General features: G+C 35.4%; 1 protein-coding gene across 1 annotated transcript; it reads left to right on the plus strand.

The window, feature by feature from the left end:
- SLC6A14 (solute carrier family 6 member 14) lies at positions 1 to 27942 on the plus strand. Its single transcript, XM_052663662.1, has 14 exons — positions 1 to 48; positions 1011 to 1176; positions 4134 to 4265; positions 5678 to 5842; positions 6876 to 7014; positions 8424 to 8556; positions 11485 to 11625; positions 16833 to 17061; positions 20717 to 20842; positions 22634 to 22752; positions 23307 to 23406; positions 23667 to 23776; positions 25998 to 26165; positions 27796 to 27942. Exons 1-14 carry the CDS (start codon positions 1 to 3, stop codon positions 27940 to 27942), a joined length of 1923 nt encoding a protein of 640 aa, XP_052519622.1.
- Positions 27943 to 27992: the final 50 nt, after the last annotated feature.

The following is a 27992-nucleotide window of genomic DNA, read 5'->3' on the forward strand; positions in this document are numbered from 1 at the left end:
ATGGACAAGTTCAAGTGTCTGAGCTTCTTCAAGTGCAGAAGGAAGGAGGTAGGAGTCTGTGAGCTGCGGACCTGTGGAGGGCTTGGGAAGGGAAAACTTAAGGAGAGGCAAATCTCAGCTTTCGCTCTCTTTGGCTATTCCGTTTACCACATTTCTGTTCAACTGCCTTCAAGTGTGGCTGAGATGTCCCCATAGAGGAGAGGAAACAGGACAGCTCTTACTCTGGTAGCGAGAAGACTTATGGTCGCCTCATCTTCTGCCTTGGGTATGCTCACCACCTTCTGTGTTCCGTTCCTCTCTGGACTGTGTCCAGGTTGGAGGGAAATAAGAAAATGTGTCCAGGTTGGAGGGAAATAAGAAAATGACTTGACCTGAGGGAACCCTTTCCTCTTCTCTGAAGTGGAGAGAGTGCTGTTCCACCTGATGGGACATGAGAATTTGTCTGTATTATTTTGTGGCTTTCAGAAATGCACTAGTTTTACTCTCCAAGATATGGAAAGGAACTCAAACTTCCCTGACAGCTCCAAACATCAAAACTATCAGCCAGTAGGAAAAAGAGTCAATGATTTTTTTTAAAAAAAGCAGAAACTATATTTGAACCTTTTTTTCAAAGAGCTCCTCCAATTTCAGGAGTGTTGATTTTACCTAACTCATCTTTAAAACTTTTGTACTTGAAGTTTTATTTGCCCATCTTCATTTGCCTTTTATACTGGGTGCCACATGTAACCTTTTTACTAAAATTTGGATGACATAACCCAAAGAACTAGTAAAAATATCCATCTACAGAGTTTTTTTTTTTTTTTCATTTTAAAAGCAGCCATGCACAGAGGTGTCACTAGCTTTGGAAAGCATTTTCTTTGGCTATGTTTTTCAGGGTTCGTTTCTCTCTGTCTCTGTCTGCCTGTCTCTGTATGTCTTTCTCTCTCTCACTGTCACTCTATGAATTTTTGAAATTATGCTTGTGTAATTTTTAATAGAAAAATAAGATGATGATATTTTTCTTTTTGTAGAATGCTGAGGTTGCACCCAAGAATCTTCATGTTAATGAAAATGATGAGAATCAGGAGCGTGGTAACTGGTCCAAAAAATCAGATTATCTTTTATCTATGATTGGATATGCAGTGGGACTGGGGAACGTGTGGCGATTCCCCTATTTGACCTACAACAATGGCGGAGGTACTACCACCCTCCCCCCAGTTTATTTCCCCTTCAGTTTTAAGGGAGGTGCTCTATGGCCTCTGATGATATTTTAAGACCTAAGGAAAGGTATATGATAATATGGGTTAGTGGGAGGATGGGAAATGAGCATACTGCATTTTATTAGACCATGGTTTTCTAGCTCAAGTTGGAAAGCTAGTTTCATAAGATCTTCAGATATAAACTTGATGAAAGTTGCATATTTAGCACTTCTGATTTCTCATTTGAAATCCCAAGCAATCATCATATGACTTACTCTTCTTAATTTATACATGTTCCTATGATAATGTGTTCAGACTCAAGTTGTGTTTTGCCTAATTTATTGCTGAATCTAAGCAAAAGGCAGGGAATTCTTATTCTAATAAGAAATTCAAATAAATCATTTGCTTAAATAAAATAAGGCATTACATTCTGGAAACTTAATCGTGGAAAGAATTGATTAAAAAGTAATGAAAGGTTTTGTACTTTAAGCTGCAATATCAGTTACATATACTCCAAATTGGATTGGCCAGGTAGAAGATCCTTTTAAAATGCAACAGAATTTAATTCAAGGCTAGGTGTTTAGTTTCTGTAAAACAATATGGTTTATACCTCATAGATCACTAAAGAAGACTCAACTAGAACAAGGAGAAAAAAATAACTCTGAAGTGACACCCAAAAGGAAACAGAATGAATTGCACAATCCTCTAGTAATGTTAAAACAACTTTTCACTTACACCATATTTATTAACTTGTAATTATAAGTCCTATTAGAAGTGTAGAGGTGACATTCCCTTATATTTCAAAATTGGATACCAGTGAAACTATGCCATTGTAATTATTTTTCTTGGTACAATAGGATTTTGTGTGGTGATATTTCAATCTTACATTCCTTATTAATTAGTTATATTAAAACATTCATATTACCCTTCAAAGATTTAAGAAAGGAGCTCTGTTTATCAAACACTTTAAGTGTTGGTACCATAAATTACCAATATAAATTACCAACTGGAGCCAACATTATTTAATCAAGAGTTTAGTATACATTTGGGCTGGAAGATGAGTCAGTGTAGTAGAGAAAAGCATTTAGGTTCCTTTTCAGCCCCTTATGTTCAGGTTTAAATTAAGAAATACCCTGGGAGTTGATGTCATAAAGGGCCAGTACTTACTATAGATTTCTAGAAACTATATCAAACTAAGTTTAATATAGAATTTTTAAACTTAGCTGAAACAAAATGGCATTATTTTATTGTATGCTATTACCTCTCTCACTGTTTCCTCTAAAAATTAGCTTATCATATTGGCTTTCATTTTTTAAAGATCACATCATTTGAGTAGTGGATGATCTACTCTCTCTCAGTTGCTTCTCTTTTTTGCCCAAGGGTAGAACAGGAACATGAAATTTAAATTTGTCAAATGTTAATAGATTAGATTTAAAATTATGGTCAGGCTTAAAAAACTGTTGCTAAAATCTGGAATCATTTTTATCTTTAGATGCCTTTTAACACTATAAGAAAGAGAAGTATCAGACTACCTTAGGGTCTAGGTCAGTAGTGTTAACAATTTGACCACTAGTTTGTATTGCTAATCTACCAGTTATGGTTGTTATTAATAATGAAATAATATAATGGGAGAAAAGCCATCAATAACACTGAGGGAAATTGTTTTCTGTATGTGTCTAAAAAACTGTTTACACTGGGCTAGCAAAACATTGCATATTGTTTTTCAAACAGACATTTTATATTACTTTTTCTTCATATTTACCATTGGTGGGAATTAAATTTCTATTAGTCATAGTAATGATGGTATGTGCATTGCAACATCTGTAAAAACATATTTGTCCCTATGTTCTGGTGACTAGTGATTTGTATGCAACAAGTACTTTATTGTCTTATTTTTAGTAAAATATATTTTTAGGGTTAGAAAAAAATGTAATCCCCAGGTATGATGTTACAGTATCATAATGGGAAAACTATATGAAGAAAAAAACGTACATAATCCAACCCAAAGTCTATTTTACTCACTTATCTCAATTTCTTATTAAACATTGTTAATTTAAGACTTCTAGACTACTTAAACAACAAATTTAATATTCTGTCCCTGCTTCTACCAAAAATCTGGTCTAAGTTTTAATGAATTGTATGCCCTAAAAGTAGACAGGATAAACGTAAAATAATAAAAGGTTTAACAAAAAAAAAAAAAAAAAAAAAACCCAAAAAACAAAAATGGGACTAAATAATCCAAATGTAGGAAAATCAGTCCTTATGAAATTGAATGTTAATTCTGAATGCATCTCAAGGGTTCAAGATTATTCTACCAAAAATAATGTTTCTTATTAACATTGAGTGAAGACACATGACTATTTGGAGAATAATGAACTTAACTGCAATAGCTTCTATTTTGAACCACATTTAACATTTAAACCCTAAGTCTTAAAAGCAGATTTTTTTTTTTAAGGAGAGAGGAGGGAAACTAGCTTTGAACATATACTATGTGCCTGCCCATTTTGTGAAGTGTTTTCACATAGGCTCTGTGATCAAACCCTTACCACAAACTGATGAGTTGGCATTGCTCTTCCCATTTATGAGGAACCCAAGATTGAGAGGTTAGATAAACTGCCCCAGGTCACATCACTAGTACATGATGAAGCCAGGATATAAACCTAGGTCTATCTGTCTCCAAAGCCTATGATCATTCAACTTCTTTGAATTGCTTTTTATGGGTTATTGTTTTTAATAATCACAACAACCTCATTAGGTAATACCAGCATCACCATTTCATGCATGAGGAATCCATGATTTAGAGAATCAACTACCTTCTCACAGATTTTAAGCCCAGACTCAGTTCTCTCTGACTCCACTCTATCAGAGTGCTTTCAAAATGTTGTGTTGGTTGTCAAAGTGCCATCAAGATTTGGGCATATAATAGTACTTTGGTTCTTTTTTTGCCTTTTCTAGGCGCTTTCTTGATACCATATGTGATTATGCTAGCCCTGGCTGGTTTACCTTTGTTCTTCTTAGAGTGCTCCATGGGACAATTTTCTAGCTTAGGTCCAGTTTCAATTTGGAGGATTCTTCCATTGTTTCAAGGTTGGTATTAAAATGTTTTCCTTATTGTGCTTATTGGTTTGTTCCTGCATATAGCTGTCCTCACTGCGTGGATGAAAGCATTTAACATCAGGACATGATGGCCCAGGTGGTTAAGAATCTGCCTGCAATGCAGGAAACGCGGGTTTGATCCCTGGGTCAGGAAAAACCCCTGGAGGAGGAAATGGCACCCACTCCAGTATTCTTGCCTGGGAAATCCACGGACAGAGGAGCCTGGTGGGCTATACAGTCCATGCGGCAGCAAAGAATTGGACACAACTGAGCAACTAACTTTCAAAGGCAGAGACATACATTGTTTTTCTATTTGCCACCATCAAATTTAGAAATCAAATGTTAATATGTATTTCTCTTTATCTTGGGCTGCAGATACGGTTAGGGTTAAGAAGGATATGAGGAAGTTGTTACTATTTTCCTATTTTCACCTTTTGAATTCTCTTGGCAAACAGTCTTGTGTGTTAACTTTATGGCTCTGTCTTTTCTTCTACTTCCTCTGTGGTCTCTGTCTTCTTGCTTTTGCATATCTTTGACAATGCCTCATTCAGGAAAGTTGAAGGGCAGGTCACTATTTTTTTCTTGGATGATCTTAATGGAATAGGACACTGGGAACGTTTTTTTGAAAATGCTTTGATTGTTATTAAACATCAAACAGCCTTTCTGTTTGAAGATTATATATCATTTTTGGTATGTGCTAGCTGCTGAAAGCTACTTGTAAAAGTTTCAATGTAACATCAAAAATACATTTATAGTGAGGTGAAGAGACTATCATGCTGGAATATGAAGGAAGCTACCTCAAAAGTTAGTCTTAACAAGGGGTTATATTCAGTATGCTAAGCTGCATTTTGAAACTAGAGAGTTAAAGAAGTTTCAGAAGTTTAAATTCAGATAATTACCAATTTACTGAATTTTCTTTACACACACTTGTAGAAATGCTGTACGTTTTCCTCTTAGGACATTCATTCAGAGGCTTTATCTTCTAATTGTCAAAATGCTTGTTTATAGATGAAGATGGGAGTATTGGTCACTGAATCGATAGGATATAAGCTTTGAATAGTTTTTTCTTTTTTAAATAGTACCCACTCTGACAAGAATTTACAGACTTAATAAGAATGAGTAATAAACATGGTTTTTCTTTATGTGAATTCAGTGGCTTAATATAGATCTTTAATCTTAGCACCTTTTCCTGATCAACTCAAAATCTGTCTCAAAAAGTCAATCATCAAAATAATTTTGAGAAGGTATTCAGACAACAGTACTGTCTTCCACCTGTCCAATAAAGAGAAAACATTGAAACAGTTTTCTCAGTTTAAAATAGATTTTGTGGAAATTGAGAATGCAGCTGTATGAATTAGCAAAAGAAATTTCACTAATTTTTTTTAAATTGTTCTCTTTTCCAGGTGTGGGGATTACAATGGTCCTGATATCCCTTTTTGTGACAATCTATTATAATGTCATAATTGCCTATAGTCTTTACTACCTGTTTGCTTCTTTTCAACGTGAACTACCATGGTCAAAATGTTCCATCAGTTGGGCTGATGGAAACTGTAGCAGATCTCCTTTCGGTAAAATTCATTTACTTATTGTTGGAAAAGACTTTGATGCGGGGAGGGATTGGGGGCAGGAGGAGAAGGGGACGACAGAGGATGAGATGGCTGGATGGCATCACTGCCTCAATGGACGTGAATCTGAGTGAACTCTGGGAGTTGGTGATGGACAGGGAGGCCTGGTGTGCTGCGATTCATGGGATCACAAAGAATCGGACACGACTGAATGACTGAACTGAACTGAACTGAACTGAACTCTGAATCATTCATTCTTTAACATTTTCTAACAAGATTAAAGGCCTAAATCATTTCCTAACAAATTTAGGTTCAATTTTAAGTGAACCACAGGCTACTGGTGAAATCAGAATAAATCATGTATAACCTGAAATTTGATTAATGCAATATGTTAATTTCTGAGGGCAGCCAGTAAAGCTAAACCACTACTTGGAGTACTTCTTGCAGACCTAGGTTGTGGGTGGTAGACAAGGAAGAAAATGGGAAAGTGGTAAGAGAGAAAATCACTGTTTATGATACATAGTAGTGTTCAGGAGATGGTGAGTATTGCTAGTCTTTGGAATAATGTAGCATCGATATTGTAGACTATTACCACTGGGATTGGCTGTGTATATTGGAGAATAAATTGATACAGATATAACACTTCTTAGGAATTTAAAGGTGTCATTTATCTATATATGTTAAATAAGTCCACATATGAAAATTTCCCTAGAGTACTGAATCCCAATTGAAATGACTCTACAGCTGTTGTTACTGTAAATATACTTTAAATATAAAAATATACTGTAAATATAAAAATGCATACTGTTTAAAAGGGCAGATATTTTCATACTCACCCTCAGCTTAGTAGTAGAGAAAATTTAAGTTGCTGAGTGTCCATGGCTTATTCCATTTGTGAAATTTCTACTCCACATTCACTAAATAACAATTTAGACAGTACCTTAAGTATTTCACCATTTAAACTTTATTTCCAGGAAAGCACTCTTCTAAAACTAAGTACATGTCTGTGTGTATTCTTTTTTTTTCTAATTTTTAGTGACACATTGTAATGTGAGTATAAGCATAAATGAAACCTTTCAAGCGAATAAAAGCTGGGTAGATGCCAACAATCTTACCTGCATCAATGGAAGTGAAGTTTATCAGACAGGGCAGCTTCCCAGTGAACAGTATTGGAAGTGAGTACAGTACATTATCTACATCCTAAGCAGATGTTAATAAAATTTTTTATAAATAACAAAATATTGATCAGCTCTTAACTCATATAAGAGCAAATTATACTTCATTTGACTCAAATGTTTATCCTGTGTGAATAGTAGTGGCCTGCAAAATTAGCCCATAGCTAATAGATTGTCATTCATAAGTTAGTTATTAAATGGGGCACAAGGTCATCAGTGATGATTTATATAGTGCTTATTATTTATAAGTTAGGGCATTGCTTTGAAGAAAAATATGCAATTTTTAGACTATAATGAGAAAGTTATAATGATAAACAGTTGGGTGATGAATAATACTAGGGGCAGAATTGCTATTTACAGCTGAAATTCTTCATTATTCATTTTGTTTATAGTTGTCATTATATGACAAAATAGATGTTTGGGGTTATATTTGCTTTTATTAATTTTAAATGATCTCTAATCTCCTTACTGTATACCTGCCCTTTACCCTTATATAACTTCTTTGACTATTGCTGTAACAAAATCTTCCTCACCTCCATGTTACTGCTCTGCGCGACCCTTTTAAAATTTGGTCCTTGAAATGTTCTAAACATCAAGCTAAGAAGTAAAATCCTATATCTATATATGTCCCTAGTGGAAATCATGGAATTTTACAGAAAGCCTTTGAAAAAGGTATAAATAATGGGACCATTTAGCTTTGATAATAACAAGTATGATGAATTAGAGCTTCCCTGGCTCAGGTGGTAAAGAATCTGCCTGCAATGCAGGAGACTTGGGTTTGATCCCTGGGTCTACGTTTGATCCCTGGGTCGGGAAGATACCCTGGAGAAAGGAATGGCAACCCACTCCAGTATTCTTGCCTGGAAAATTGCATGAACAGAGGAACCTGATGGGCTACACTCCATGGGGTCGCAAAGAGTCAGACACGACTGAGTGACTAACACTATGATGAATACAAAAATATTTAATACAATTTAAAATGTCTTCTCTGTCATTTTAACTTGAGAAAAAAATACCATAATGAGTAAAATAATCTGATGTTAATTTTTTCCCATAGAGGAGCTTTGAAATATTAGGGGAAAATCGGAGCTAAAAGAATGAGTGGATCTTTTATTCTATGATTTGAAACTTTGGATTGGCTGCAGTTAACCAGAAAGTTCTGAGCCTGACTTATCACTGAATTATTTTTGCCCCTCCATACAACTGTATCAGTAAAAGGCTCATGTGACATTGACGTCATAGTAACATTAATAAATACTAATTAATATTAGTATTAATGTGAATAAATATGAATTAGTATGAGTATTAGTAAAATACTCATGAAGCTTCCCCTGTATGAAAGATATTACAAAATTCAATGTATTAAGATGAATGATTGTGTGTTAATCAAAGGACATCTGTGTTTTCAGTAAAGTGGCACTCCAACGGTCAAGCGGACTGGATGAGACTGGAGTCATTGTTTGGTATTTAGCACTTTGTCTTCTTCTGGCTTGGCTCATAGTTGGAGCAGCACTATTTAAAGGAATAAAGTCTTCTGGAAAGGTAATTTAGAAAACACCTTAGACAGTGATGTTACTGTTTTCCAATTTCACCGTAGTTCAATGCCAAGTAGTATCAAATGCATGTTCTTTTCTATCATGAGATCCTTTGAATGTGTGAAAAGCTTTCTGAGTAGGCAGCCTCACTCTAAGAAAATACATAAGAACACTGCTATTGTTAAAAATAAAACTAGCAAAAATTATTACTAGATGTGTGTCATTTCTCTAATCTTGGATCCTTCTAGTTGATACAGCATTCTGAGGCTTGGGAGTATATTTTTAAAATTTCCATCCTATTATAATAAGCATCTTGAGTGGAATTATATGTTACAAGTTTTGGTTTGGAAAGTCTAGATCCCTGTTATATATGTTATATAGGGTAATAGTGTCAGGATTCCCATTATTCCATTGTTGGAGAGAGAAAGAAAAAAATAAAGCTATACAAGTGTTCTCTTAAAGCTTGCCAAAACTGACTCAGAACCCTCTCTCAGCAGAAAGTCCTCTTCTGAAAAACATTTCCCATGTTATTGTTTTATTTTTAAACTCTCAGAGAGTACTGCAGCAATATCAGAGAACATGAAATTTTCTCTGTGAGCAGCTGTACGATACCCAGAAAAACAAACATGTGTGTGTTTGTAACTACCAGACTGAAATTTCCATAAGGACAGAGAACAAGAATAACTGTGGATACTATCTTTGTGTTCCTGGTACAATATCTAGCACAGTTACTGTTACATTGTAATGAGACATACTGTTAGATCACAAAAATACCAGGAACATCACAAATTCAGTGGAAATTTTCCAAAACAGTGTTGTGATTGTACATTTTTGAAACCCTTGGTTGTTTCTGATGTTAATATTGAAAAATCCATGAAAATCCATTTACCCAGGCAATTAATTTTTACTGGTCTTGGGATGGTTTGTTTAAATCGTCTCCTTGGGCATATTACCAAACATAGGACATCTATGGAGCAAAGAAATTACCCACATTAATGCAAAGCTAGCCTCAAAGGCAGTCTGTTCATCTGGAACCATGTATTATCTAGGATACAAGCAGTTCACATGTATATATGTGTGCTCTCAAACACTTTTAATGGTAGCTTTAAGGATAATAATATCAAGTGTCCAGTACTCACTTTAAAAACTTTCACAGGATTTGGACAACTACTAGGAGATTTTCTTTCTTCTCTGGGATTGAGCATATACTAACTACTTCAGTTAAAAGTTTAATTTTTAAACTACTTTAAAATAATTTTCTTTCCCACCTTAATGCACTAATTTACCAAGAGGTGATTTTCACTCCTATCAGACATTTGTTGTTTAGTCACCAAGTTGTGTCTGACTTTTTGCGACCCCATCGACTTCAGCACACCAGGTTTCCCTGTTCTTCACTATCTCCCAGAGTTTGCTCAAACTCATGTCCATTGAGTCAGTGATGCCATCCACCATCTTACCCTTTGTCACCCGCTTCACCTCCTCCCCTCAATCTTTCCCAGCATCAGGGTCTTTTCCAATGAGTTGGCTTTTTGCATCAGGTGACCAAAGTATTGGAGCTTCAGCTTCAGTATCAGTCCTTCCAATGAATATTCAGGGTTGATTTCCTTTCGGATTGATTGGTTTGCTCTCCTTGCTGTCCAAGGGACTCTCAAAAGTCCACAATTCAAAATCATCAATTCTTCACGTTCAGCTTTCTTTATGGTTCAACTCTCACATCCGTACGTGACTACTGGAAAAACCATAGCTTTGACTATACAGGCCTTTGTTGGCAAAGTGACGTCTCTGCTTTTGAATATGCTGTCTAGGTTTGTCATAGCTTTTCTTCCAAAGAGCAAGCATCTTTTAAATTTCATGGCTGCAGGCACCATCCACAGTGATTTTGGAGCCCAAGATGATAAAATCTGCCACTGTTTCCACTTTTCTCCCATCTATTTGCCATGAAGTGATGGGACCGGAAGACATGATCTTCATTTTTTGAACGTTGAGTTTTAAGCCAGCTTTTTCACACTTCTCTTTCACCTTCCTCAAGAGGCTCTTCAGTTCCTCTTCACTTTTCTGCCATTAGAGTGGTATCATCTGCATATCTGAGGTTGTTGATATTTCTTCAGGCAATCTTGATTCCAGCTTGTACTTCATCCAGCCTGGCATTTTGCATGATGTACTCTGTATAGAAGTTAAATAAGCAGAGTGACAATATACAGCCTTGATATACTCCTTTCCCAATTTTGAACCAGTCTGTTGTTCCATGTCTGGTTCTGTTGCTTCTTGACCTGCATACAGGTTTATCAGTAGGCAAGGAATCTGGTCTAGTATTCCATCTCTTTAAGAGTTTTCCACAATTTATTGTGATCCACACAGTCAAAGGCTTTAGTGTAGTCAGTGAAGCAGATATTTTTTCTTGAATTCCCTTGCTTTTACTATTATGCAATAGATATTGGCAATTTTTTCTGGTTCCTCTGCCTTTTCTAAATCCAGCTTGTACATCTGGAAGTTCTTGGTTCATGTACTGTTGAAGGATAGCTTGAAGGATTTTTAACATTACCTTGCTAGTATGTGAAATGAATGCAACTGTATGGTAGTTTGAACTTTTAGATGTACAAGATGGATTTGGAAAAGGCAGAGGAACCAGAGATGAAATTACAAACATTTATTAGGATACATTTAGGAAAGTACTTTATCTGGATTTCAAATAACCATTGCTGATATAGTGTTTATTTACAACATAAACCCGGGAAACATTGCCACATACATCAGAGTGTTTTGAAAGTGGATCATTCGAAGAGTGGTAAAAACAGAAAGAGGAAATTATGCCAACTTTGGTATTAGTATTATCAGACATTAATAGGCTAAACATCTCAACTGGCTAGTAACTTTCTTTGTATACAATTATATACCATGTGTTTTGAAAATAATAACTTTTGGTTGTTCTTGGTAGGTGGTGTATTTTACAGCTCTTTTCCCCTATGTTGTCCTACTCATCCTGGTGATTCGAGGGGCAACTCTGGAAGGTGCATCAAAAGGCATTTCATACTATATTGGAGCACAGTCAGATTTTGCAAAACTTAAGGATGCTGAGGTAAGACAATTTGGATTTCACATATCTAAGGAGGTCAACCTTAGATAAAGTCAATACTGAAAATCTTTGATTACCTAGAGTGTTATAATGTAATATCTTGTAAAAGAATATGGAGTTAAAGTTATTAATGTTTCTGTCCACTAGGATGCCTGATTTTAAGTGTTTAACATGACACTAATGCTGTCTTATTAGAAGTGAGACAGTCATTTTTAGTAACAGGATTTTCAAAGTCATTTTATTCAAACTGATCCTATTTGATCAAAAGGATTTGGGGCTTATTAATCTGAAAAAGCATATTTCATGCATGAATACCCACAAATTGATGACCAGGGCTTCCCAGGTGGCATTAGTGGTAAAGAACCTGCCCGCCAATACAGGAGACATAAGAGACGTGAGTTCAATCCCTGGATTGGGAAGATCCCTGGAGAAGGGGCAACCCACTCCAGTATTCTTGTCTGAAGAATCCCACGGACAGAGGAGCCTGGTGGGCTACAGTCCATGAGGTTGCAAAGAGTCAGACACAACTGAAGTGATTTAGCATGCATGTGACTTATCAGATAAATGCGTAGTAGATTTAAAAATTACAGTTGATGGTTTAATGGTCTAATATAAAATTTGTCTTCAAAAGTTAATATTCTGAAGTTAAAACATAAATCTGAAATGAAGAATTCCATAAACAAAACTGTTACTTGTATACAAGACACATAAATATGTGCCATGAATATGAATTTGTAACCCCTTTTAATATTAGTCTGTCTTCAGATAATGGCTATGTGTATCATATGTACAGAAAATCTTTTAGAATTTTAACTGCAGAGGGCATTGCCAGTAAGTATACTCCATCGACTTTCCTTCTATTGATACAGCCTAATAACACTTTCACTTTTTTAGTAGTCATGTCACATTCTTAGAATACATTAAGCTTCTGGTCAGGCAAAATCCCACAATATTATATTAAAATCAAGAAACACTATAATATCATATTAGTAGTATTAGCCAAAATGGATATTAGTTTTAGCTTGCTATGGTATTCTTTGTGGAACTCATGCTTTCAGCAGTTGCTATGTTCTAAATACTCACAATATGGATATTTAATTATTTTTTGTAGAGTGTTTCTGATAACCAAGTCAAATTTATCAATTTTTAGTCATGGAAATCCATCCTTTACCTTTTTGAAAATTGAGAGGTCAGTCTCCGGCTTTTGGTTACCTTCTGTGTGTCCAAATCTTTTTCACTCAGTAGTAATCACAAAAAATCACTCTAAATCCTTGATCTAAATTGATGACTCTAAATCGTTTTAGAACTATGAACTTTTATTGTTTATGCGTTGGAGATTAACGTACTTTGATGTATCCAAAGGCCACTGCTTATTTCTTCATTTTTCTTGGGCCTCACATTTTTTAACCTTGTGTGTTAATCTCTTCCCAACTAGATGACCATTTTTGATGATGGATAAGAAACAAATAAAATGGAAGCTGGGATTCATCATCTTCTCTCTGTTAGGTTATTAAACAAGATAAAATATGTTAATATACTTTGAAAAAATGGTAAACTGTTATATAAATGATCACACAAGTATTTTAATTATTGCTGTTATGTAATACTAAATAATTGTAGAATGTAGCATTTTTCCTAAGAAATGGACCCTACATTTTCTTTAAACCTCATAACTTTGAGCACAGTGGAAAAGCTCCTTTGATATTCCTCTAAGTGGCTTTTAAAGCCTCAGAAACCTAGGCTTTATAGCTCCATGAGACTATCCTGCAATTTTTATGTGACTGTTTTATATTGTTCTATGTTTTGGTGTCTATTATCTTTAAAACATCAGAGCTAAGCCTAAAGTTCTGTGTGAAACATACAATTTAATTCTCCTACCTCCCCATCCCAACACAAACACTACCCTCACCCCTTCTTTGGGTGTGCTGGCAATGAAAATATTTTCTTAGATATTTTTTTATTCCTCTCCAATTTATATTCTAAGCATGCAATCACAAGTATGTATTTTTCCTTTTCTTTAAATATTTGAACTCTATTGATATCTCTAGGAGAGTAGAGAACCACACAAATTGATAGCTAGAGGGGTCTCCAGTGATTGTTTTACTAACTCCTTCATTTTACAGTGATAAAAGTTGAGATCCAGGAAGATTCACATTTAGTTAAATTTACATCGCCTGTTTGTGCATCTTGAATTAAGATTTCCTAATCCCTAAACTTGGAGAAGGAAATGGCAACCCACTCCAGTATTCTTGCCTGGAGAATCCCAGAGACAGAGAAACCTGGTGGGCTGCCATCTACGGGGTTGCACAGAGTCGGACATGACTGAAGTGACTTAGCAGCAGCAGCAGGAGCAATCCCTAAACTAATAGTCTTTTATATAGCTGTGAGATGGGTAGGTATAGAGACGATAAGTATGTTTGGAACTAGGCAGCTTAGTTACATCATTCATGGTATGTAGAGCATTCTTACATAACCGAGACCTGCCACACCACCTCCAGACCCTTCACCCCACTCACATATGCATGCATAATGTATCAAGTCAAAGCAGCTGAGAGACTAACATAAGCATGTTGTTCATCTCTTAATATGGGTTGGCCAAAAAGTTCATTTGTGCTGGCCAACCTGATATGTAAAACTGCCTAAGAAATGAGTGCATCTTATTTCTCACATAATTTTCTTATCTTGTTGTTGTTTAGTCACTAAGTCATGTCTGACTCTGTGTGACCCCATAGACTGTAGTCCTCCAGGCTGTTCTGTCCATGGGATTTCCCAGGCAAGAATACTGGAGTGGGTTGCCATTTCCTTCTCCAGGGGATCTTCCCAACCCAGGGATTGAACCCGAGTCTCTTGCATTTCCTGCACTGGCAGGCAGATTCTTTACTGCTGAGTCACCACTTAAATATAACCAGTTGTTAAATGTATAAGTGAAATAACCATGATTTAGCTGTCTATCTATGCATCTATCTACCCATCTATTTATCCATCCATTTTACTTTCTACTGGCTTCCTGCCATTATAAAGCAATTTAGTATAATAATCATCTAATATCAAGCTATATTCTGAAGACCTAGTAAATATTTATTTACTCCTAACTTTATTTCTATTGAAATTGGAAATATATTATATACCTTTCAAAGAGAAAATTATTGTTTTTAACTTCCACAAATGAAACTGAGTATCAGTTTATATTTCTTTTCCATAAAAACATAATAGCTATCATTGAATATCCTATGAATTGCTTTGCATATGTTATCTCATTTAATTCTCACATCATTCTTAGGACACATAGTTATTACTACTATAATTATCATCATCATCTCCATTTTACAGATGATGAAACAGGCTTGAAGATGTTAAAATAAATCAAATTCAGTGAAAGTGAGAGGTATTGGATTTAGACTTCATTCTTTTTGATTCCAGAGCTAGAACTGTTAAGTCACCATATTAACACAGCCTGCCTTCCATTGACCAATCATATTTCCAGATAGACTAAAAATACACTTTTGCCTACTTATATGCCAACCCTATTATTTGAAGTCTCCATAATTAGATTTTTCTTCAGAGTAATGTTATATCTATAGAATTTCACTGTTAAGATGGATTTACCTAGGTTAGTTTCTAAGACTAATTATTTCCCTTTAGCAAAGACATAGGAGGGGTAAATTGTAAAAGGGGGAAAGATAAAGGGGTTGAATTAGATGAAGACTGTGAGCACTGCTTAAAGAGATAAGGCCAGCTACATGGGGCTCTAATCAAAACATGGAATGAGGGAACTGGATGATTGAAGGGATGTCTAAATGTGTCATCATTCTTTAAAAACTCCCTAGTACTATCCTTGTTAAGAATATGTTTTTATTGTCCCCAAGTTGATATGCAGAGTAAACAGAATTCCAATCAAATTCCCAGCACAGTTTCCATGGAACCTGAAAATTTATTCTAAAATTTATGCAATAAAGCAAGGCATTTCATAAGAAATGAGGAAGATTTGTCCTACCAGATGTAAAATGGTATTATAATGCTAATGGTATTAAAATAATGTGTTTGCATAGGTATACACGTACAGGCCTGTGGAACAGAACAGTAGTCTCAAAAACAGATTCATGAACATATGGAACTTGATATGTGGCAGAGGTGGGGATACAGATCAATGGGAATGGGATGGACTATCCAATTGATACAATTGATATCCAAATAATATAATGGATAATATCAATTATCTTTAATTCATATTTCATTTAGAAAACAATGTATTTGGATTTCTAATTTAATATGCATTAAATCCAATTTCAGGTGAATTGAACTTAAGGATATAAGCAAAACTAAGTCTTTTAGAAGAAAATATAGGATAGTAGCTTTATGACCTTGGGCTAAGGATTCTTTTTTTCAGTCATAGAAATCAAGGACAATACATAAAAGCAAAGATAGATACCTTCAGCTACATTAAAATAAAATCTTTGGTTCATCAAAGGACACAGTGTTAAGAGGGGGAAAAAGGCCACAAATTGGGAGAAAAAATTAAGACGTATAACAGATAAAGGATTAGAATCTGACTACATAAAGAATTCCTAGAGGTCAAATAAGACAAATAACCCAAATAAAACATTGGCAAATATGTGAACAGGAATTTCACAGAAAAAAAAATAACTATAGAATATAAACAAATAAAAACATGCTAAGCCTTATAAATTATTTAAGGTTGACTGATGTTGGCAAGAATGTGGGGGAGTGAGAACTCTCATACCATCTGGTGGGAGTGCAAACTGATACAACCACTTCAGAGAATAATTTGGCAATATTTAGTTGAATTGAAATTTTATATGGTTCAAATTGATAATGGATAAATCTCATATACTACTGAATGAAAAAAGCAGGTTGTATTAGTTTACATGCATTAAGATAACTTTACTATAAACTTAAAAACATGCAAGGCTAAATGCCATATTGTTTAGGATAGTAAAAATATGAAGAAAACCAGAGAAACGATAAACACAGAAGTCAGGATAGCAGTTACCACTGAAGTTGGAAGTGTGATATAATCAGGAAGGAGCACAGGGAGGCTTTAATAGCCTAGCAACATTGTATTTCTTAAGCTCAGTAGTGGGTATTTAGGTGTTTGTTTTGTTTTTATGTTATTGACTTGCATATATGAAATATTTTATACAAGTGAAAAATTAAAAGTGTGTGTTTTAAAATATTATTTTCTTTTATAGGTTTGGAAAGATGCTGCCACACAGATATTTTATTCTCTGTCAGTTGCCTGGGGTGGTTTGGTTGCCTTATCATCTTACAATAAGTTCAATAACAACTGTTACTCAGATGCCATTGTAGTTTGTGTGACAAATTGCCTTACTAGTGTGTTCGCTGGATTTGCTATTTTTTCTATATTGGGACACATGGCTCATATATCTGGAAAGGAAGTCACACAAGTTGTAAAATCAGGTATGTAATGCTATATATAGCTTCTATATAGCTCATTTAAGAAACACTGATATCAGTTCAGTTCAGTCACTCAGTTGTGTCTGACTCTTTGCGACCCCATGAATTGCAGCACGCCAGGCCTCCCCCTCCATCACCAACTCCCGGAGTTCAATCAGACTCACGTTCAATGAGTCAGTGATGCCATCCAGCCATCTCATTCTCTATTGTCCCCTTCTCCTCCTGTCTCCAATCCCTCCCAGCATCAGATTCTTTTCCAATGAGTCAACTCTTCACATGAGGTGGCCAAAGTACTGGAGTTTCAGCTTCAGCATCATTCCCACCAAAGAAATCCCAGGGCTGGTCTCCTTTAGAATGGACTGGTTGGATCTCCTTGCAGTCCAAGGGACTCTCAAGAGTCTTCTCCAACACCACAGTTCAAAAGCATCAATTCTTTGGCGCTCAGCTTTCTTGACAGTCCAATTCTCACATCCATACATGACCACTGGAAAAACCATAGCCTTGACTAGATGGACCTTAGTCGACAAAGTAATGTCTCTGCTTTTGAATATGCTATCTAGGTTGGTCATAACTTTTCTTCCAAGGAGTAAGCGTCTTTTAATTTCATGGCTGCAGTCACCATCTGCAGTGATTTTGGAGCCCCCCAAAAATAAAGTCTGACACTGTCTCCACTGTTTCCCCATCTATTTTCCATGAAGTGATGGGACCAGATGCCATGATCTTCCTTTTCTGAATGTTGAGCTTTAGGCCAACTTTTTCACTCTCCTTTTTCACTTTCATCAAGAGGCTTTTTAGTTCCTCTTCATTTTCTACCATAAGGATGGTATCATCTGCATATCTGAGGTTATTGATATTTCTCCCGGCAATCTTGATTCCAGCTTGTGTTTCTTCCAGTCCAGTGTTTCTCATGATGTACTGTGCTATAAGTTAAATAAGCAGAGTGACAATATACAGCCTTGATGGACTCCTTTTCCTATTTGGAACCAGTCTGTTGTTCCATGTCCACTTCTAACTGTTGCTTCCTGACCTGCTTTTAGGTTTCTCAAGAGGCAGGCCATCTCTTTCAGAATTTTCCAGTTTGTTGTGATCCACACAGTCAAAGGCTTTGGCATAGTCAATAAGGCAGAAATAGATGTTTTTCTGGAACTCTCTTGCTTTTTCCATGATCCAGCAGATGTTGGCAATTTGATCTCTGGTGCCTCTGCCTTTTCTAAAACCAGCTTGAACATCAGGAAGTTCACAGTTCACATATTGCTGAAGCCTGGCTTGGAGAATTTTCAGCATTACTTTACTAGTGTGTGAGATGAGTGCAATTGTGTGGTAGTTTGAGCATTCTTTGGCATTGCCTTTCTTTGGGATTGGAATGAAAACTGACCTTTTCCAGTCCTGTGGCCACTGCTGAGTTTTCCAAATTTGCTGGCATATTGAGTGCAGCACTTTCACAGCATCATCTTTCAGGATTTGAAATAGCTCAATGGGAATTCTATCACTTCCACTAGCTTTGTTCATAGTGCTTTCTAAGGCCCACTTGAGTTCATATTCCAGGATGTCTGGCTCTAGGTGAGCGATCACTCCATCGTGTATATCTTGGTCAAGAAGATCTATTTTGTACAGTTCTTCTCTGTATTCTTGCCACCTCTTCTTAATATCTTCTGCTTCTTTAGGTCCATACAATTTCTGTCCTTATGAAGCTCATCTTTGCATGAAATGTTCCCTTGGTATCTCTAATTTTCTTGAAGAGATCTCTAGTGCTTCCCATTTTGTTGTTTTCCTCTATTTCTTTGCATTGATCGCTGAAGAAGGCTTTCTTATCTCTTCTCGCTATTCTTTGGAACTCTGCATTCAGATGGGTATATCTTTCCTTTTCTCCTTTGCTTTTCACTTCTCTTCTTTTCACAGCTATTTGTAAGGCATCCTCAGACAGACATTTTGCTTTTCTGCATTTCTTTTCCAAAGCACTCAAGATTTAGGGTATTTTTTCTTTCTCATTTCATCTTAAATAACTTGGTTGTTTTAATCATATAATAATTCTTAGATGATCTGAGAAACAAGACTATATTACAGAACAATTGTTTAAATTTTTTTCCAAATTTTGTTTAGTGCTTAATATGAACTACTTACGGTTAATATGAACTACTTACTGCACAATTGCAAGTATTAGGCATCACGCTATGCACTTTATATTCATTATCTTCATTTGCATGCATGTATATAAAGACACATACATATATATATACATGTGTGTATTAATATATATATGAATATGTGAGAGAAACTATATATGAACATTAATCCATGTACAATTACACTATTACATCTGAATTTTTTAAATGCACAAATGTCATATAGATTGAAACCCAACTGACTTTGCATATACAGCTGTGTCCAGCTTTAAAGGAATCTGATTAATGAATGTCTTAACTTTAAAGACATTAACTAGAGATGCTTAATTATCTGGCTTGGTGGTTCAGACGGTGAAGAATCTGCCTGCAATGCAAGAGACCCAGGTTCGATCCCTGGGTGGGGAAGATCCTCTCGAGAAGGGACTGGCTACCAACTCCAGTATTCTTGCCCAGAGAATTCCATGGATAGAGGAGCCTGGCAGGCTATAGTCCATGGGGTCGCAAAGACACAACTGAGCAACTAACACTTTCACTTTTAAAGACTCTTAGGAACAGAAGTCTAGGGTTCTTTTAAGTCGGTTTTTCTTACTAAATTTCTATTTATTGTTAGTATCATTTGGTGGAGAGATTGATGAGTGAGAATAGAATGTTGGGACTAGAAAGGACTTTGGAGATCATGTAGTGTCCCACTTCTCATTTACAGAGGACGGGACTGAGCATAGAAATGTTATGTCTTGCAGAAGATCAAAAATTAGGAAGTGATAGAGTCTAGACTAGAAGCGAATTCTCCTGAAGCCTAGGTCAGTCCCCTGGGAGGTTGGAGACACTTAAAATACCTAAACTATGTATTATATAATATGATTTAAAAAATGTTGACAAGTGTCTCTAAAGGCAACATACATCAAATGGAAAATAAGATTCAGTTTATAGTTTTATTACATACAGTCTTGCAGGGGTCCATATAATAATTTAAATGGCACTAAAATTATACCTGTTATCTTGTAATAACCTATAATGGAGTATAATGTGCAAAAATACAGAATCACTATGTTGTATACCAAAACTAACAGAATATTGTTGTAAATCAATTATACTTCAATAAAAAAAATAAGTTGGCACTACATAGCTGTGAAATGTACAGTGAAAAAAATAAATGACACTACATATTGTGATATTGGGTAAACATTGGAAAGAGAGTTGACTGGAGTTTAAGACAGTTGCTCTTCATTAATTAAAAAAAATAAAATCAGCCAAATATCAGCGATGTAGTTAAGATTTCTTATGTGAGAAATGTACCATTTACAAAATTTATCTCACTAGCTTAATTTACAACACATGTTTACATTATCATATTATAGAACAACCTACATGAACACTTTTAAAAAGTGATAGTGAAACAGTTGCTAAAGAATGTATATTATCCATTGAGTTGTCAAATTGAGAGTTTTCTAGTATCTTTGAAAAATGTTCAAATATGTGAATTCTTTAATTTTCTTTAACTTAATTTAAATTAAAATTCCATTAATTTTTCCTAGGTTTTGATTTGGCATTCATTGCCTATCCAGAAGCTTTAGCTCAACTCCCAGGTGGGCCATTTTGGTCCATATTATTTTTTTTCATGCTTTTGACTTTGGGTCTTGACTCTCAGTTTGCTTCCATTGGTAAGTAATACTCCCAATGTTAACATATCCCTCTCATATTTTACTCTACTTCAAAACATCATTTTCTTACCCTTGTTGCCCCTGTCTAGCTTTTACTCTCAGAATGATCTTTCTGAAAAATCTTTTTAACTTAAATTTTAAATATGGAAAAAGAAAACATACTCATGTATCAGATACTCAAAAAGAACAGATATTAATATTTTACGTTTGCTTCGGACATTTTTTAGAAAAATAAACTGTTACAGATAAATTTGAAGTCCCTTATGTTTCTTTGCCTAATACAATTCGCATTTCTTCCTTCCTAGAAAGCAACTGTCACCATGGATTATATATGTTATTTGTGTACATTGTATATATATCCATAAATAAGATAAAATTTTTAAATTTTCACATAAAAGTGAAGTTTCATAGCATACATACCATTCTGACAGTTGCTTTCTATATGTATTATGAATCCATGTTGATACACAGACATGTGTTAGTTGCTCAGTCATGTCTGACTCTTTGCTACTCTTTGTGCATGGACTTAGTCTGCCAGGCTCCTCTGTCCATAGAATTCTCCAGGCAAGAATACTGGAGTGGGTAGCCATTCACTTCTCCAGGGGCTCTTTCCAATCCAGGGATTGAACCCGAGTCTCCTGAATTGCAGGCAGATTCTTTACCATCTGAGTCAACAAGTTAATTCACAATCTGTTACCATAATTATGGGCATTTGGATTATTTCCAATTTTAAAAAATTAATTTATTTTAATTGGGGGCTAATTACAATATTGTAGTGGTTACATGCACTGCTGCAGTAATTATTCTTATATATGGTTCTCTTTTCCAGTGAGTCAACTCTTCGCATGAGATGGCCAAAGTGCTGGATGACAGAGGATGAGATGGCTGGATGGCATTATTGACTTGATGGACATGAGTCTGAGTGAACTCCGGGAGTTGGTGATGGACAGGGAGGCCTGGCGTGCTGCGATTCATGGGGTCACAAAGAGTCAGACATGACTGAGCGACTGAACTGACTGATGGTTCTCTTTACACACAGGAATTTTCCCTAGGGTTCAGTTCAATTCAGTCGCTCAGTCGTATCCGACTCTTTGCGACCCCATGAACCACAACACACCAGGCCTCCCTGTCCATCACCAACTCCTGGAGTCCACCCAAACCCATGTCCATTGAGTCAGTGATGCCATCCAACCATGTCATCCTCTGTCGTCCTCTTCTCCTCCTGCCCTAGGGTACACAACTAAAAATTCTGAAACAGTTTTTGTGATATCACACTGTTACATAAAACATTTTAATAATTTATAGGAAAAAGTCCAGCCTCCTCCAGTTGACTTTCAAAGCCCTCCAAAAATTTCAAACATGTTTCTTAATCCTTTACTCATATATCGTTCTACTTTTAGCCAGTATCCTGTTTAATGAACATATTTACTCCTTAAACCTAGAAGGCCTTTCTGTAGCCATGTGAATTCACCTTATTTAAAAGTTCTACTAAAATCTTCCTTCCCTTTATCCCTCTTTCAAACTTCTTCAGCCCTCAGGAAACTATTACCTTATAATTACTACCAATGAAAAACCTTTAAAAACAACAAATAGAGCTGTATTTGATTTTTTTTATCAGAACTGATGAGTGGTGACTGCCAAGAGAGAGGACCCTATGGATTTTTAAAAGCAAGAAGTTGGGCCCAGAGTATATTCTCAACATATATTTGTAAACTTAATTAATAGAAGTTGATTTCTATGATTAAAATTATTGGCAAATGACTTGACATGTCATTTTTTTTCCTTCTGAAGAAACGATTACCACGACAATTCAAGATTTATTTCCCAAAGTGATGAAGAAAATGAGGGCTCCCATAACTTTGGGTTGCTGCTTGGTTTTGTTTTTCCTTGGCCTCATCTGTGTGACTCAGGTATACTACAGTATTTTTTCATAGATAAAATATTAGTTGGAATGTACTTTATAATCTAAATAAGGAAGCCATGGTTTAAGAGCATGTTTAGTACAGACTTAAAGATTTTCTGAGTTTTAACCCAGATTCTTTCCCCATCATAACACAATTTTAATAGCATGTATAATTTGGGGAGGGGAGCCCAATAGTGGACAATTTCCCCAATTACAATAAAGTTACAGACTTTGTAGGCTGTAACTTCTTTGTAGGCTGTAATACAGGCTATATTTCTTGGCAACTACAAAAGAGCACACTACCTTTCATTTTTATAATCAACTATTCTAAATGCTTATTTTTTAAATAGGGACTCAGAATAGAATAAAAGGTACAGACTGTTTAAAATATTTAAAGGCCCATTTGTGTTTACATTTGAAACATTCCCTTTTACTTTTTGGCAGAGGTGAAACCAAGGAGCATATGTTAAAAATCAAATTAGTAGATTCAATCTGAGTACCTCATCAATCATAAAAGTAATTAAAACTATATTTAGAAGTAATTGACTTTTTTTTTGGTAGGCTGGAATATACTGGGTTAATCTGATTGACCACTTCTGTGCTGGATGGGGCATTTTGATTGCAGCTATACTGGAAATAATAGGAGTCATCTGGATTTATGGTAAATAGTGACTACAGAATGATCTACACATTTTATTAAAATGACTTAGTTTTATTCCTTTTCATTATGTTTACTATAATAACTAAGTATAATATACTGGGCAAAAATTTATTATGAATAAAATGTAGTTAATGGTATTATATGCTTCACTGCTATAGTACAGGAAAATGTTTAGACATAGAAAGATAACTTAGAGCCAGAATGATTAATGAATGAAAGTATGAGTAAGGGCTGAATGCACTCTTTATTGCTGTTTTTAGGAGGGAACAGGTTTATTGACGATATAGAAATGATGATTGGAGCAAAAAGGTGGATATTCTGGCTATGGTGGAGAACTTGCTGGTTTGTCATTACGCCTATCCTTTTAATGGTAAGTATTAACATGCTGTGAATCTGGTATCAATAATAAATATATTTAAACACTTGTAAGATAAACTTGAATATTTACATTAAATACAATAAAGCAAATTAATATCATTTTAAAATCAATGATTTTCAACTTTTCATGACTGGTGCCTCCAAGTTGCTGAAATTACAGTGCCTTTCTTTGTTGCATTATTTCTGAGGCCATAGGCTTAAACATTTACTATTTGAGACTTAAAGGTATCCTAAAGAGTACCTAGGACAAGACACTTAAAAATTATCAATACAATAAATTTTTAAAAACCAGTCGTTTGCTCATTCCCTAAAACATATGCTGAGCCACTTACAATGTTTTTAACCTCTCTTTTAAGACCCAGTCTCTGCCTTCAAGAAATTCAATCTAAATATACTAACTGCTAAGGAACAACACTCAGTTATTAATGCATATTTTTTATGGGAAGTAGTATCTGAAATTACAAAAACTCATGTGCGTCAATAGAGGCAATAGTTTATGTTAAAAATTAGTGAAATTTAGGAGCTGAAGGGAGAAGGACATGGCAACCCACTCCAGTATTCTTGCCTAGAGAATCCCATGGACAGAGGAGCCTGGTGGGCTGCTGTCCATAGGGTCGCACAGAGTCGGACACGACGGAAGCGACTTAGCATGCACACATGCATTGGAGAAGGAAATGGCAACCCACTCCAGTGTTCTTGCCTGGAGAATCCCAGGGACACAGGAGCCTGGTGGGCTGCCGTCTATGGGGTCGCTCAGAGTCAGAAACGACTGAAGCGACTTAGCAGCAGCAGCAGCAGCAGGAGCTGAAGGAAAGCAAAAAATAACTTTAAATAACAGTTCAGGACGGTAAAAGGCTGAATGCCAAGTAAACACTTTATGAGACAGAAAATTACTATGGGCTAGAGATAATGGTGGGGGTGGGGCAGGGGGAAACTTTATTGAGGATGAGTTTTGGTTCTCATTGCCTCCATGCTTCAACGATTTCCCTAGAAAAGGGTATTATGTTAATTTGATCTACACTTTATTTTAGAGGGTGCTTTTAATATTTGGCTTTGACAGTGCTACTAAATATTGTTTTCCTCATTTGACAAGTGTCCGTAATAAAATAAGCCCTTTATCAACTTAGAAGATCTAACTAGACATTTTAGCCAGCTAATTTCATTGATTTCTAGGCTTGACAACTGGATTTACTTTAAAATGCAAAGGTATTAAATATTAAATGATATACATTATCATCTATTTTGTATAAAGTCATACATATTAGAGTCCTATCCCTCATCCATTCTCTTGTAATTATATGAAATTATGGTAATTTTGAAATAAACTTAGTATAATGAAACTAAAGGAATTTTTTTTTTCATTTTGTTTGCTTTACAGATTTCTATATAATTAGTTTTAATGCTGCAACAGTATAGTAGAGGTTTTTTTAAAAAACATTTTTTAAAAAACTTGGCCTTAAAATGTTTTCATCTTTAAGATTCACTGTGTTACCCGAACATCTTTTTGTTTTTTTTTTTCAATAAGAAAGTGCTTTGGTAACTATGTACCCATGTGTGAATGCCTGTATGTTTTGGGTGTGGAATAAGGGGTACTCTGTGTAGTGGGAAATAAATAGAAACTACTGATAAGCAAGACACAAGGCATGTTCACTAAAATGTATTTTACATTCTCATTGAACTAACTGATATGCTGGCTAGCTTACAGGACAGAATGCATGCATACTAAGTCACTTCAGTCATATCTGACTCTTTGCGACCCCATGGACTATAGCCCACCAGGCTCCTCTGTCCATGGAATTCTCCAAGCAAGAATACTGGAGTGGGTTGCCATATTTCCTCCTCCAGATAGCACAGAATAAAATTATGCTATTATAAATGAAAGTTCAATAATATAAATTTCAGACACTATTTTACTTTCAACAGATAAATTTTATGGTAAGGTATTTTACTGAAATACATGTTGTACAAGTATCTGTATCGATGCTAATTTTTGTAAGACAAATACAAGTTATTTAGATTGGTTCATTTAGAATTTGATTTTCTGGCTAGTTACCTGATTATCTTAGTCACCTTGAATGTATTTTCATCTTAATTGTTTTTGATAAGTTATTTCTAAGGAATGGAATACAACTGGTAATAATTAGTACAACTGAAACCATTAATGCAATAAAGTCTAATCTTTACCATTTTCTTTTCATATTTTACTTTCACAGTCAATCTTGATCTGGTCAGTGATACAGTTTCGTAGACCTAAGTATGGACAAATTCCATACCCTAACTGGGGAGTTGCTCTAGGCTGGTGTATGATTACTTTCTGCATTATCTGGATTCCAATCATGGCTGTCATAAACATAATTCAAGCTAAAGGAAACATCTTTCAAGTAAGAATGTTAATATTATTTATACTTTATAATATAAAGTACTTATGATCAAAATGAAGGTTAATATGAGATTTTGAACATGAAATCAATCACTCTTTCCCTCAGGTAACTTTTTTTGTTTGTTTATAAGGCTTCATTTTATTTTCTAAATTTTACTTTATTTTACTTTATAATACTGTATTGGTTTTGCCATACATCAACATGAATTCCTCATGGGTGTACATGTGTTCCCAATCCTGAACCCCCCTCCCACCTCCCTCCCCATACCATCCCTCTGGGTCATCCCAGTGCACCAGCCCCAAGCATCCTGTATCAAACCTAGACTGGTGATTCAATTCTTATATGATATTATACATGTTTCAATGCCATTCTGCCAAATCATCCCACCCTCTCCCTCTCCCACAGAGTCCAAAAGACTGTTCTATACATCTGTGTCTCTTTTGCTGTCTCGCATACAGGGTTATTGTTACCATCTTTCTAAATTCCATATATATGCATTAGTATACTGTATTGGTGTTTTTTTCTTTCTGGCTTACTTCACTCTGTATAATCGGCTCCAGTTTCATCCACCTCATTAGAACTGATTCAAATGTATTCTTTTTAATGGCTGAGTAATACTCCATTGTGTATATGTACCATAGCTCTCTCAGGTAACTTTTATACCTGATACAATTTATCTGTTACTTTGTGCATAACATTGTATTATACTGGATGTATATTTTTGTGTCTCCATGTACTAGGCTATAAGCTTAAGAAGGGGTCTTGTCTTGATTACTATCATATCCTCAGGCCATATTAAAATGCTTAGCACATAAAAGTTATGGTATCTTGGTGCTAGGGGTAAAGAACCTGCCTGCTAATGCAGGAGACATGAAACCCAGGTTTTATCCCTGGGTCGGGAAGATCCCCTGGAGAAGGAAGTGGCAACCCACTCCAGTATTCTTGCCTGGAGAATCCTATGGATGGAAGAGCCTGGAAGGCTACAGTCCATAGGGTTGCAAAAGAGTTGGACATGACTGAGCGACTGAATTGAACTGAGATGACACAAAGCAACTTCATCTGGTTATAATACATACTATAATAGCATGTTAAAACTGGAAAAAGTCTGGTAAATTACCTTGAACCAAATCTAGACCCTGAGTTATCCCTCTTTCATGGAGGCCTAAGGGAATGGAGTTGATTATGATATCTCAGTAGGACAATGTCTAGGTAGGCTCAGAAGTCAGACTGGATTCAAGATTTAGGTCAGTGTTTAGTGGATCTAGATGAATGGCTTTACCCTCTGATTCTTGAAACTTCCCAGTCATACACTGGTTTAGATCCTAACCTAACCCTTACTCTAAAGCCAGGATAGAAATTCAATGAAAGTATGTGAAGTGATACTGTTGCTTGAATGGGTTCACACACTTCCTTTTGAGTTCATTTATATACTCAGTTATTTTGGCTTTGTAGTTAATACAGTTCTATTAACAACTGGTTAAATTTGAGTATCATTTTCTCTATAGACAATTAAGAATTTAGATGATCACTTTTTTACTTTTCTATGTTATTTCATTTTGGTTAGCAAGAAGACATAACACTCTATAATGAATTTTTTTTTTTTTTTTTTTTTTTTTTTTTTGCTTCTCAGCGCATTGCAACCTGCTGCAGACCAGCTGCTAACTGGGGGCCATACTTGGAAAAACATCGCGGGGGAAGATACAAAAACATGTTAGATTCTAAAACAGAGACTAACCATGAAATATCTAATATTAGTGACAGCAGAAAACCAGAATGAGATCTATGAGCTTTCTAATTTCAACAGGAATGTAATACAAAAATGTGAAT

This window comes from Budorcas taxicolor, chromosome X (genome assembly GCF_023091745.1).
Source record: "Budorcas taxicolor isolate Tak-1 chromosome X, Takin1.1, whole genome shotgun sequence".
In the NCBI taxonomy this organism is placed as follows: domain Eukaryota; kingdom Metazoa; phylum Chordata; class Mammalia; order Artiodactyla; family Bovidae; genus Budorcas; species Budorcas taxicolor.

What these genes read in the sequence shown, in the direction of transcription:
- SLC6A14 (XM_052663662.1), top strand. Translation starts at nt 1, where the DNA reads ATGGACAAGTTCAAGTGTCTGAGCTTCTTCAAGTGCAGAAGGAAGGAG. An exon ending in GATTCTTCCATTGTTTCAAG is followed by an intron (nt 4,266 to 5,677) that starts GTTGGTATTAAA and finishes TCTCTTTTCCAG; the next exon opens with GTGTGGGGATTACAATGGTC. An exon ending in GCCTCATCTGTGTGACTCAG is followed by an intron (nt 22,753 to 23,306) that starts GTATACTACAGT and finishes TTTTTTTGGTAG; the next exon opens with GCTGGAATATACTGGGTTAA.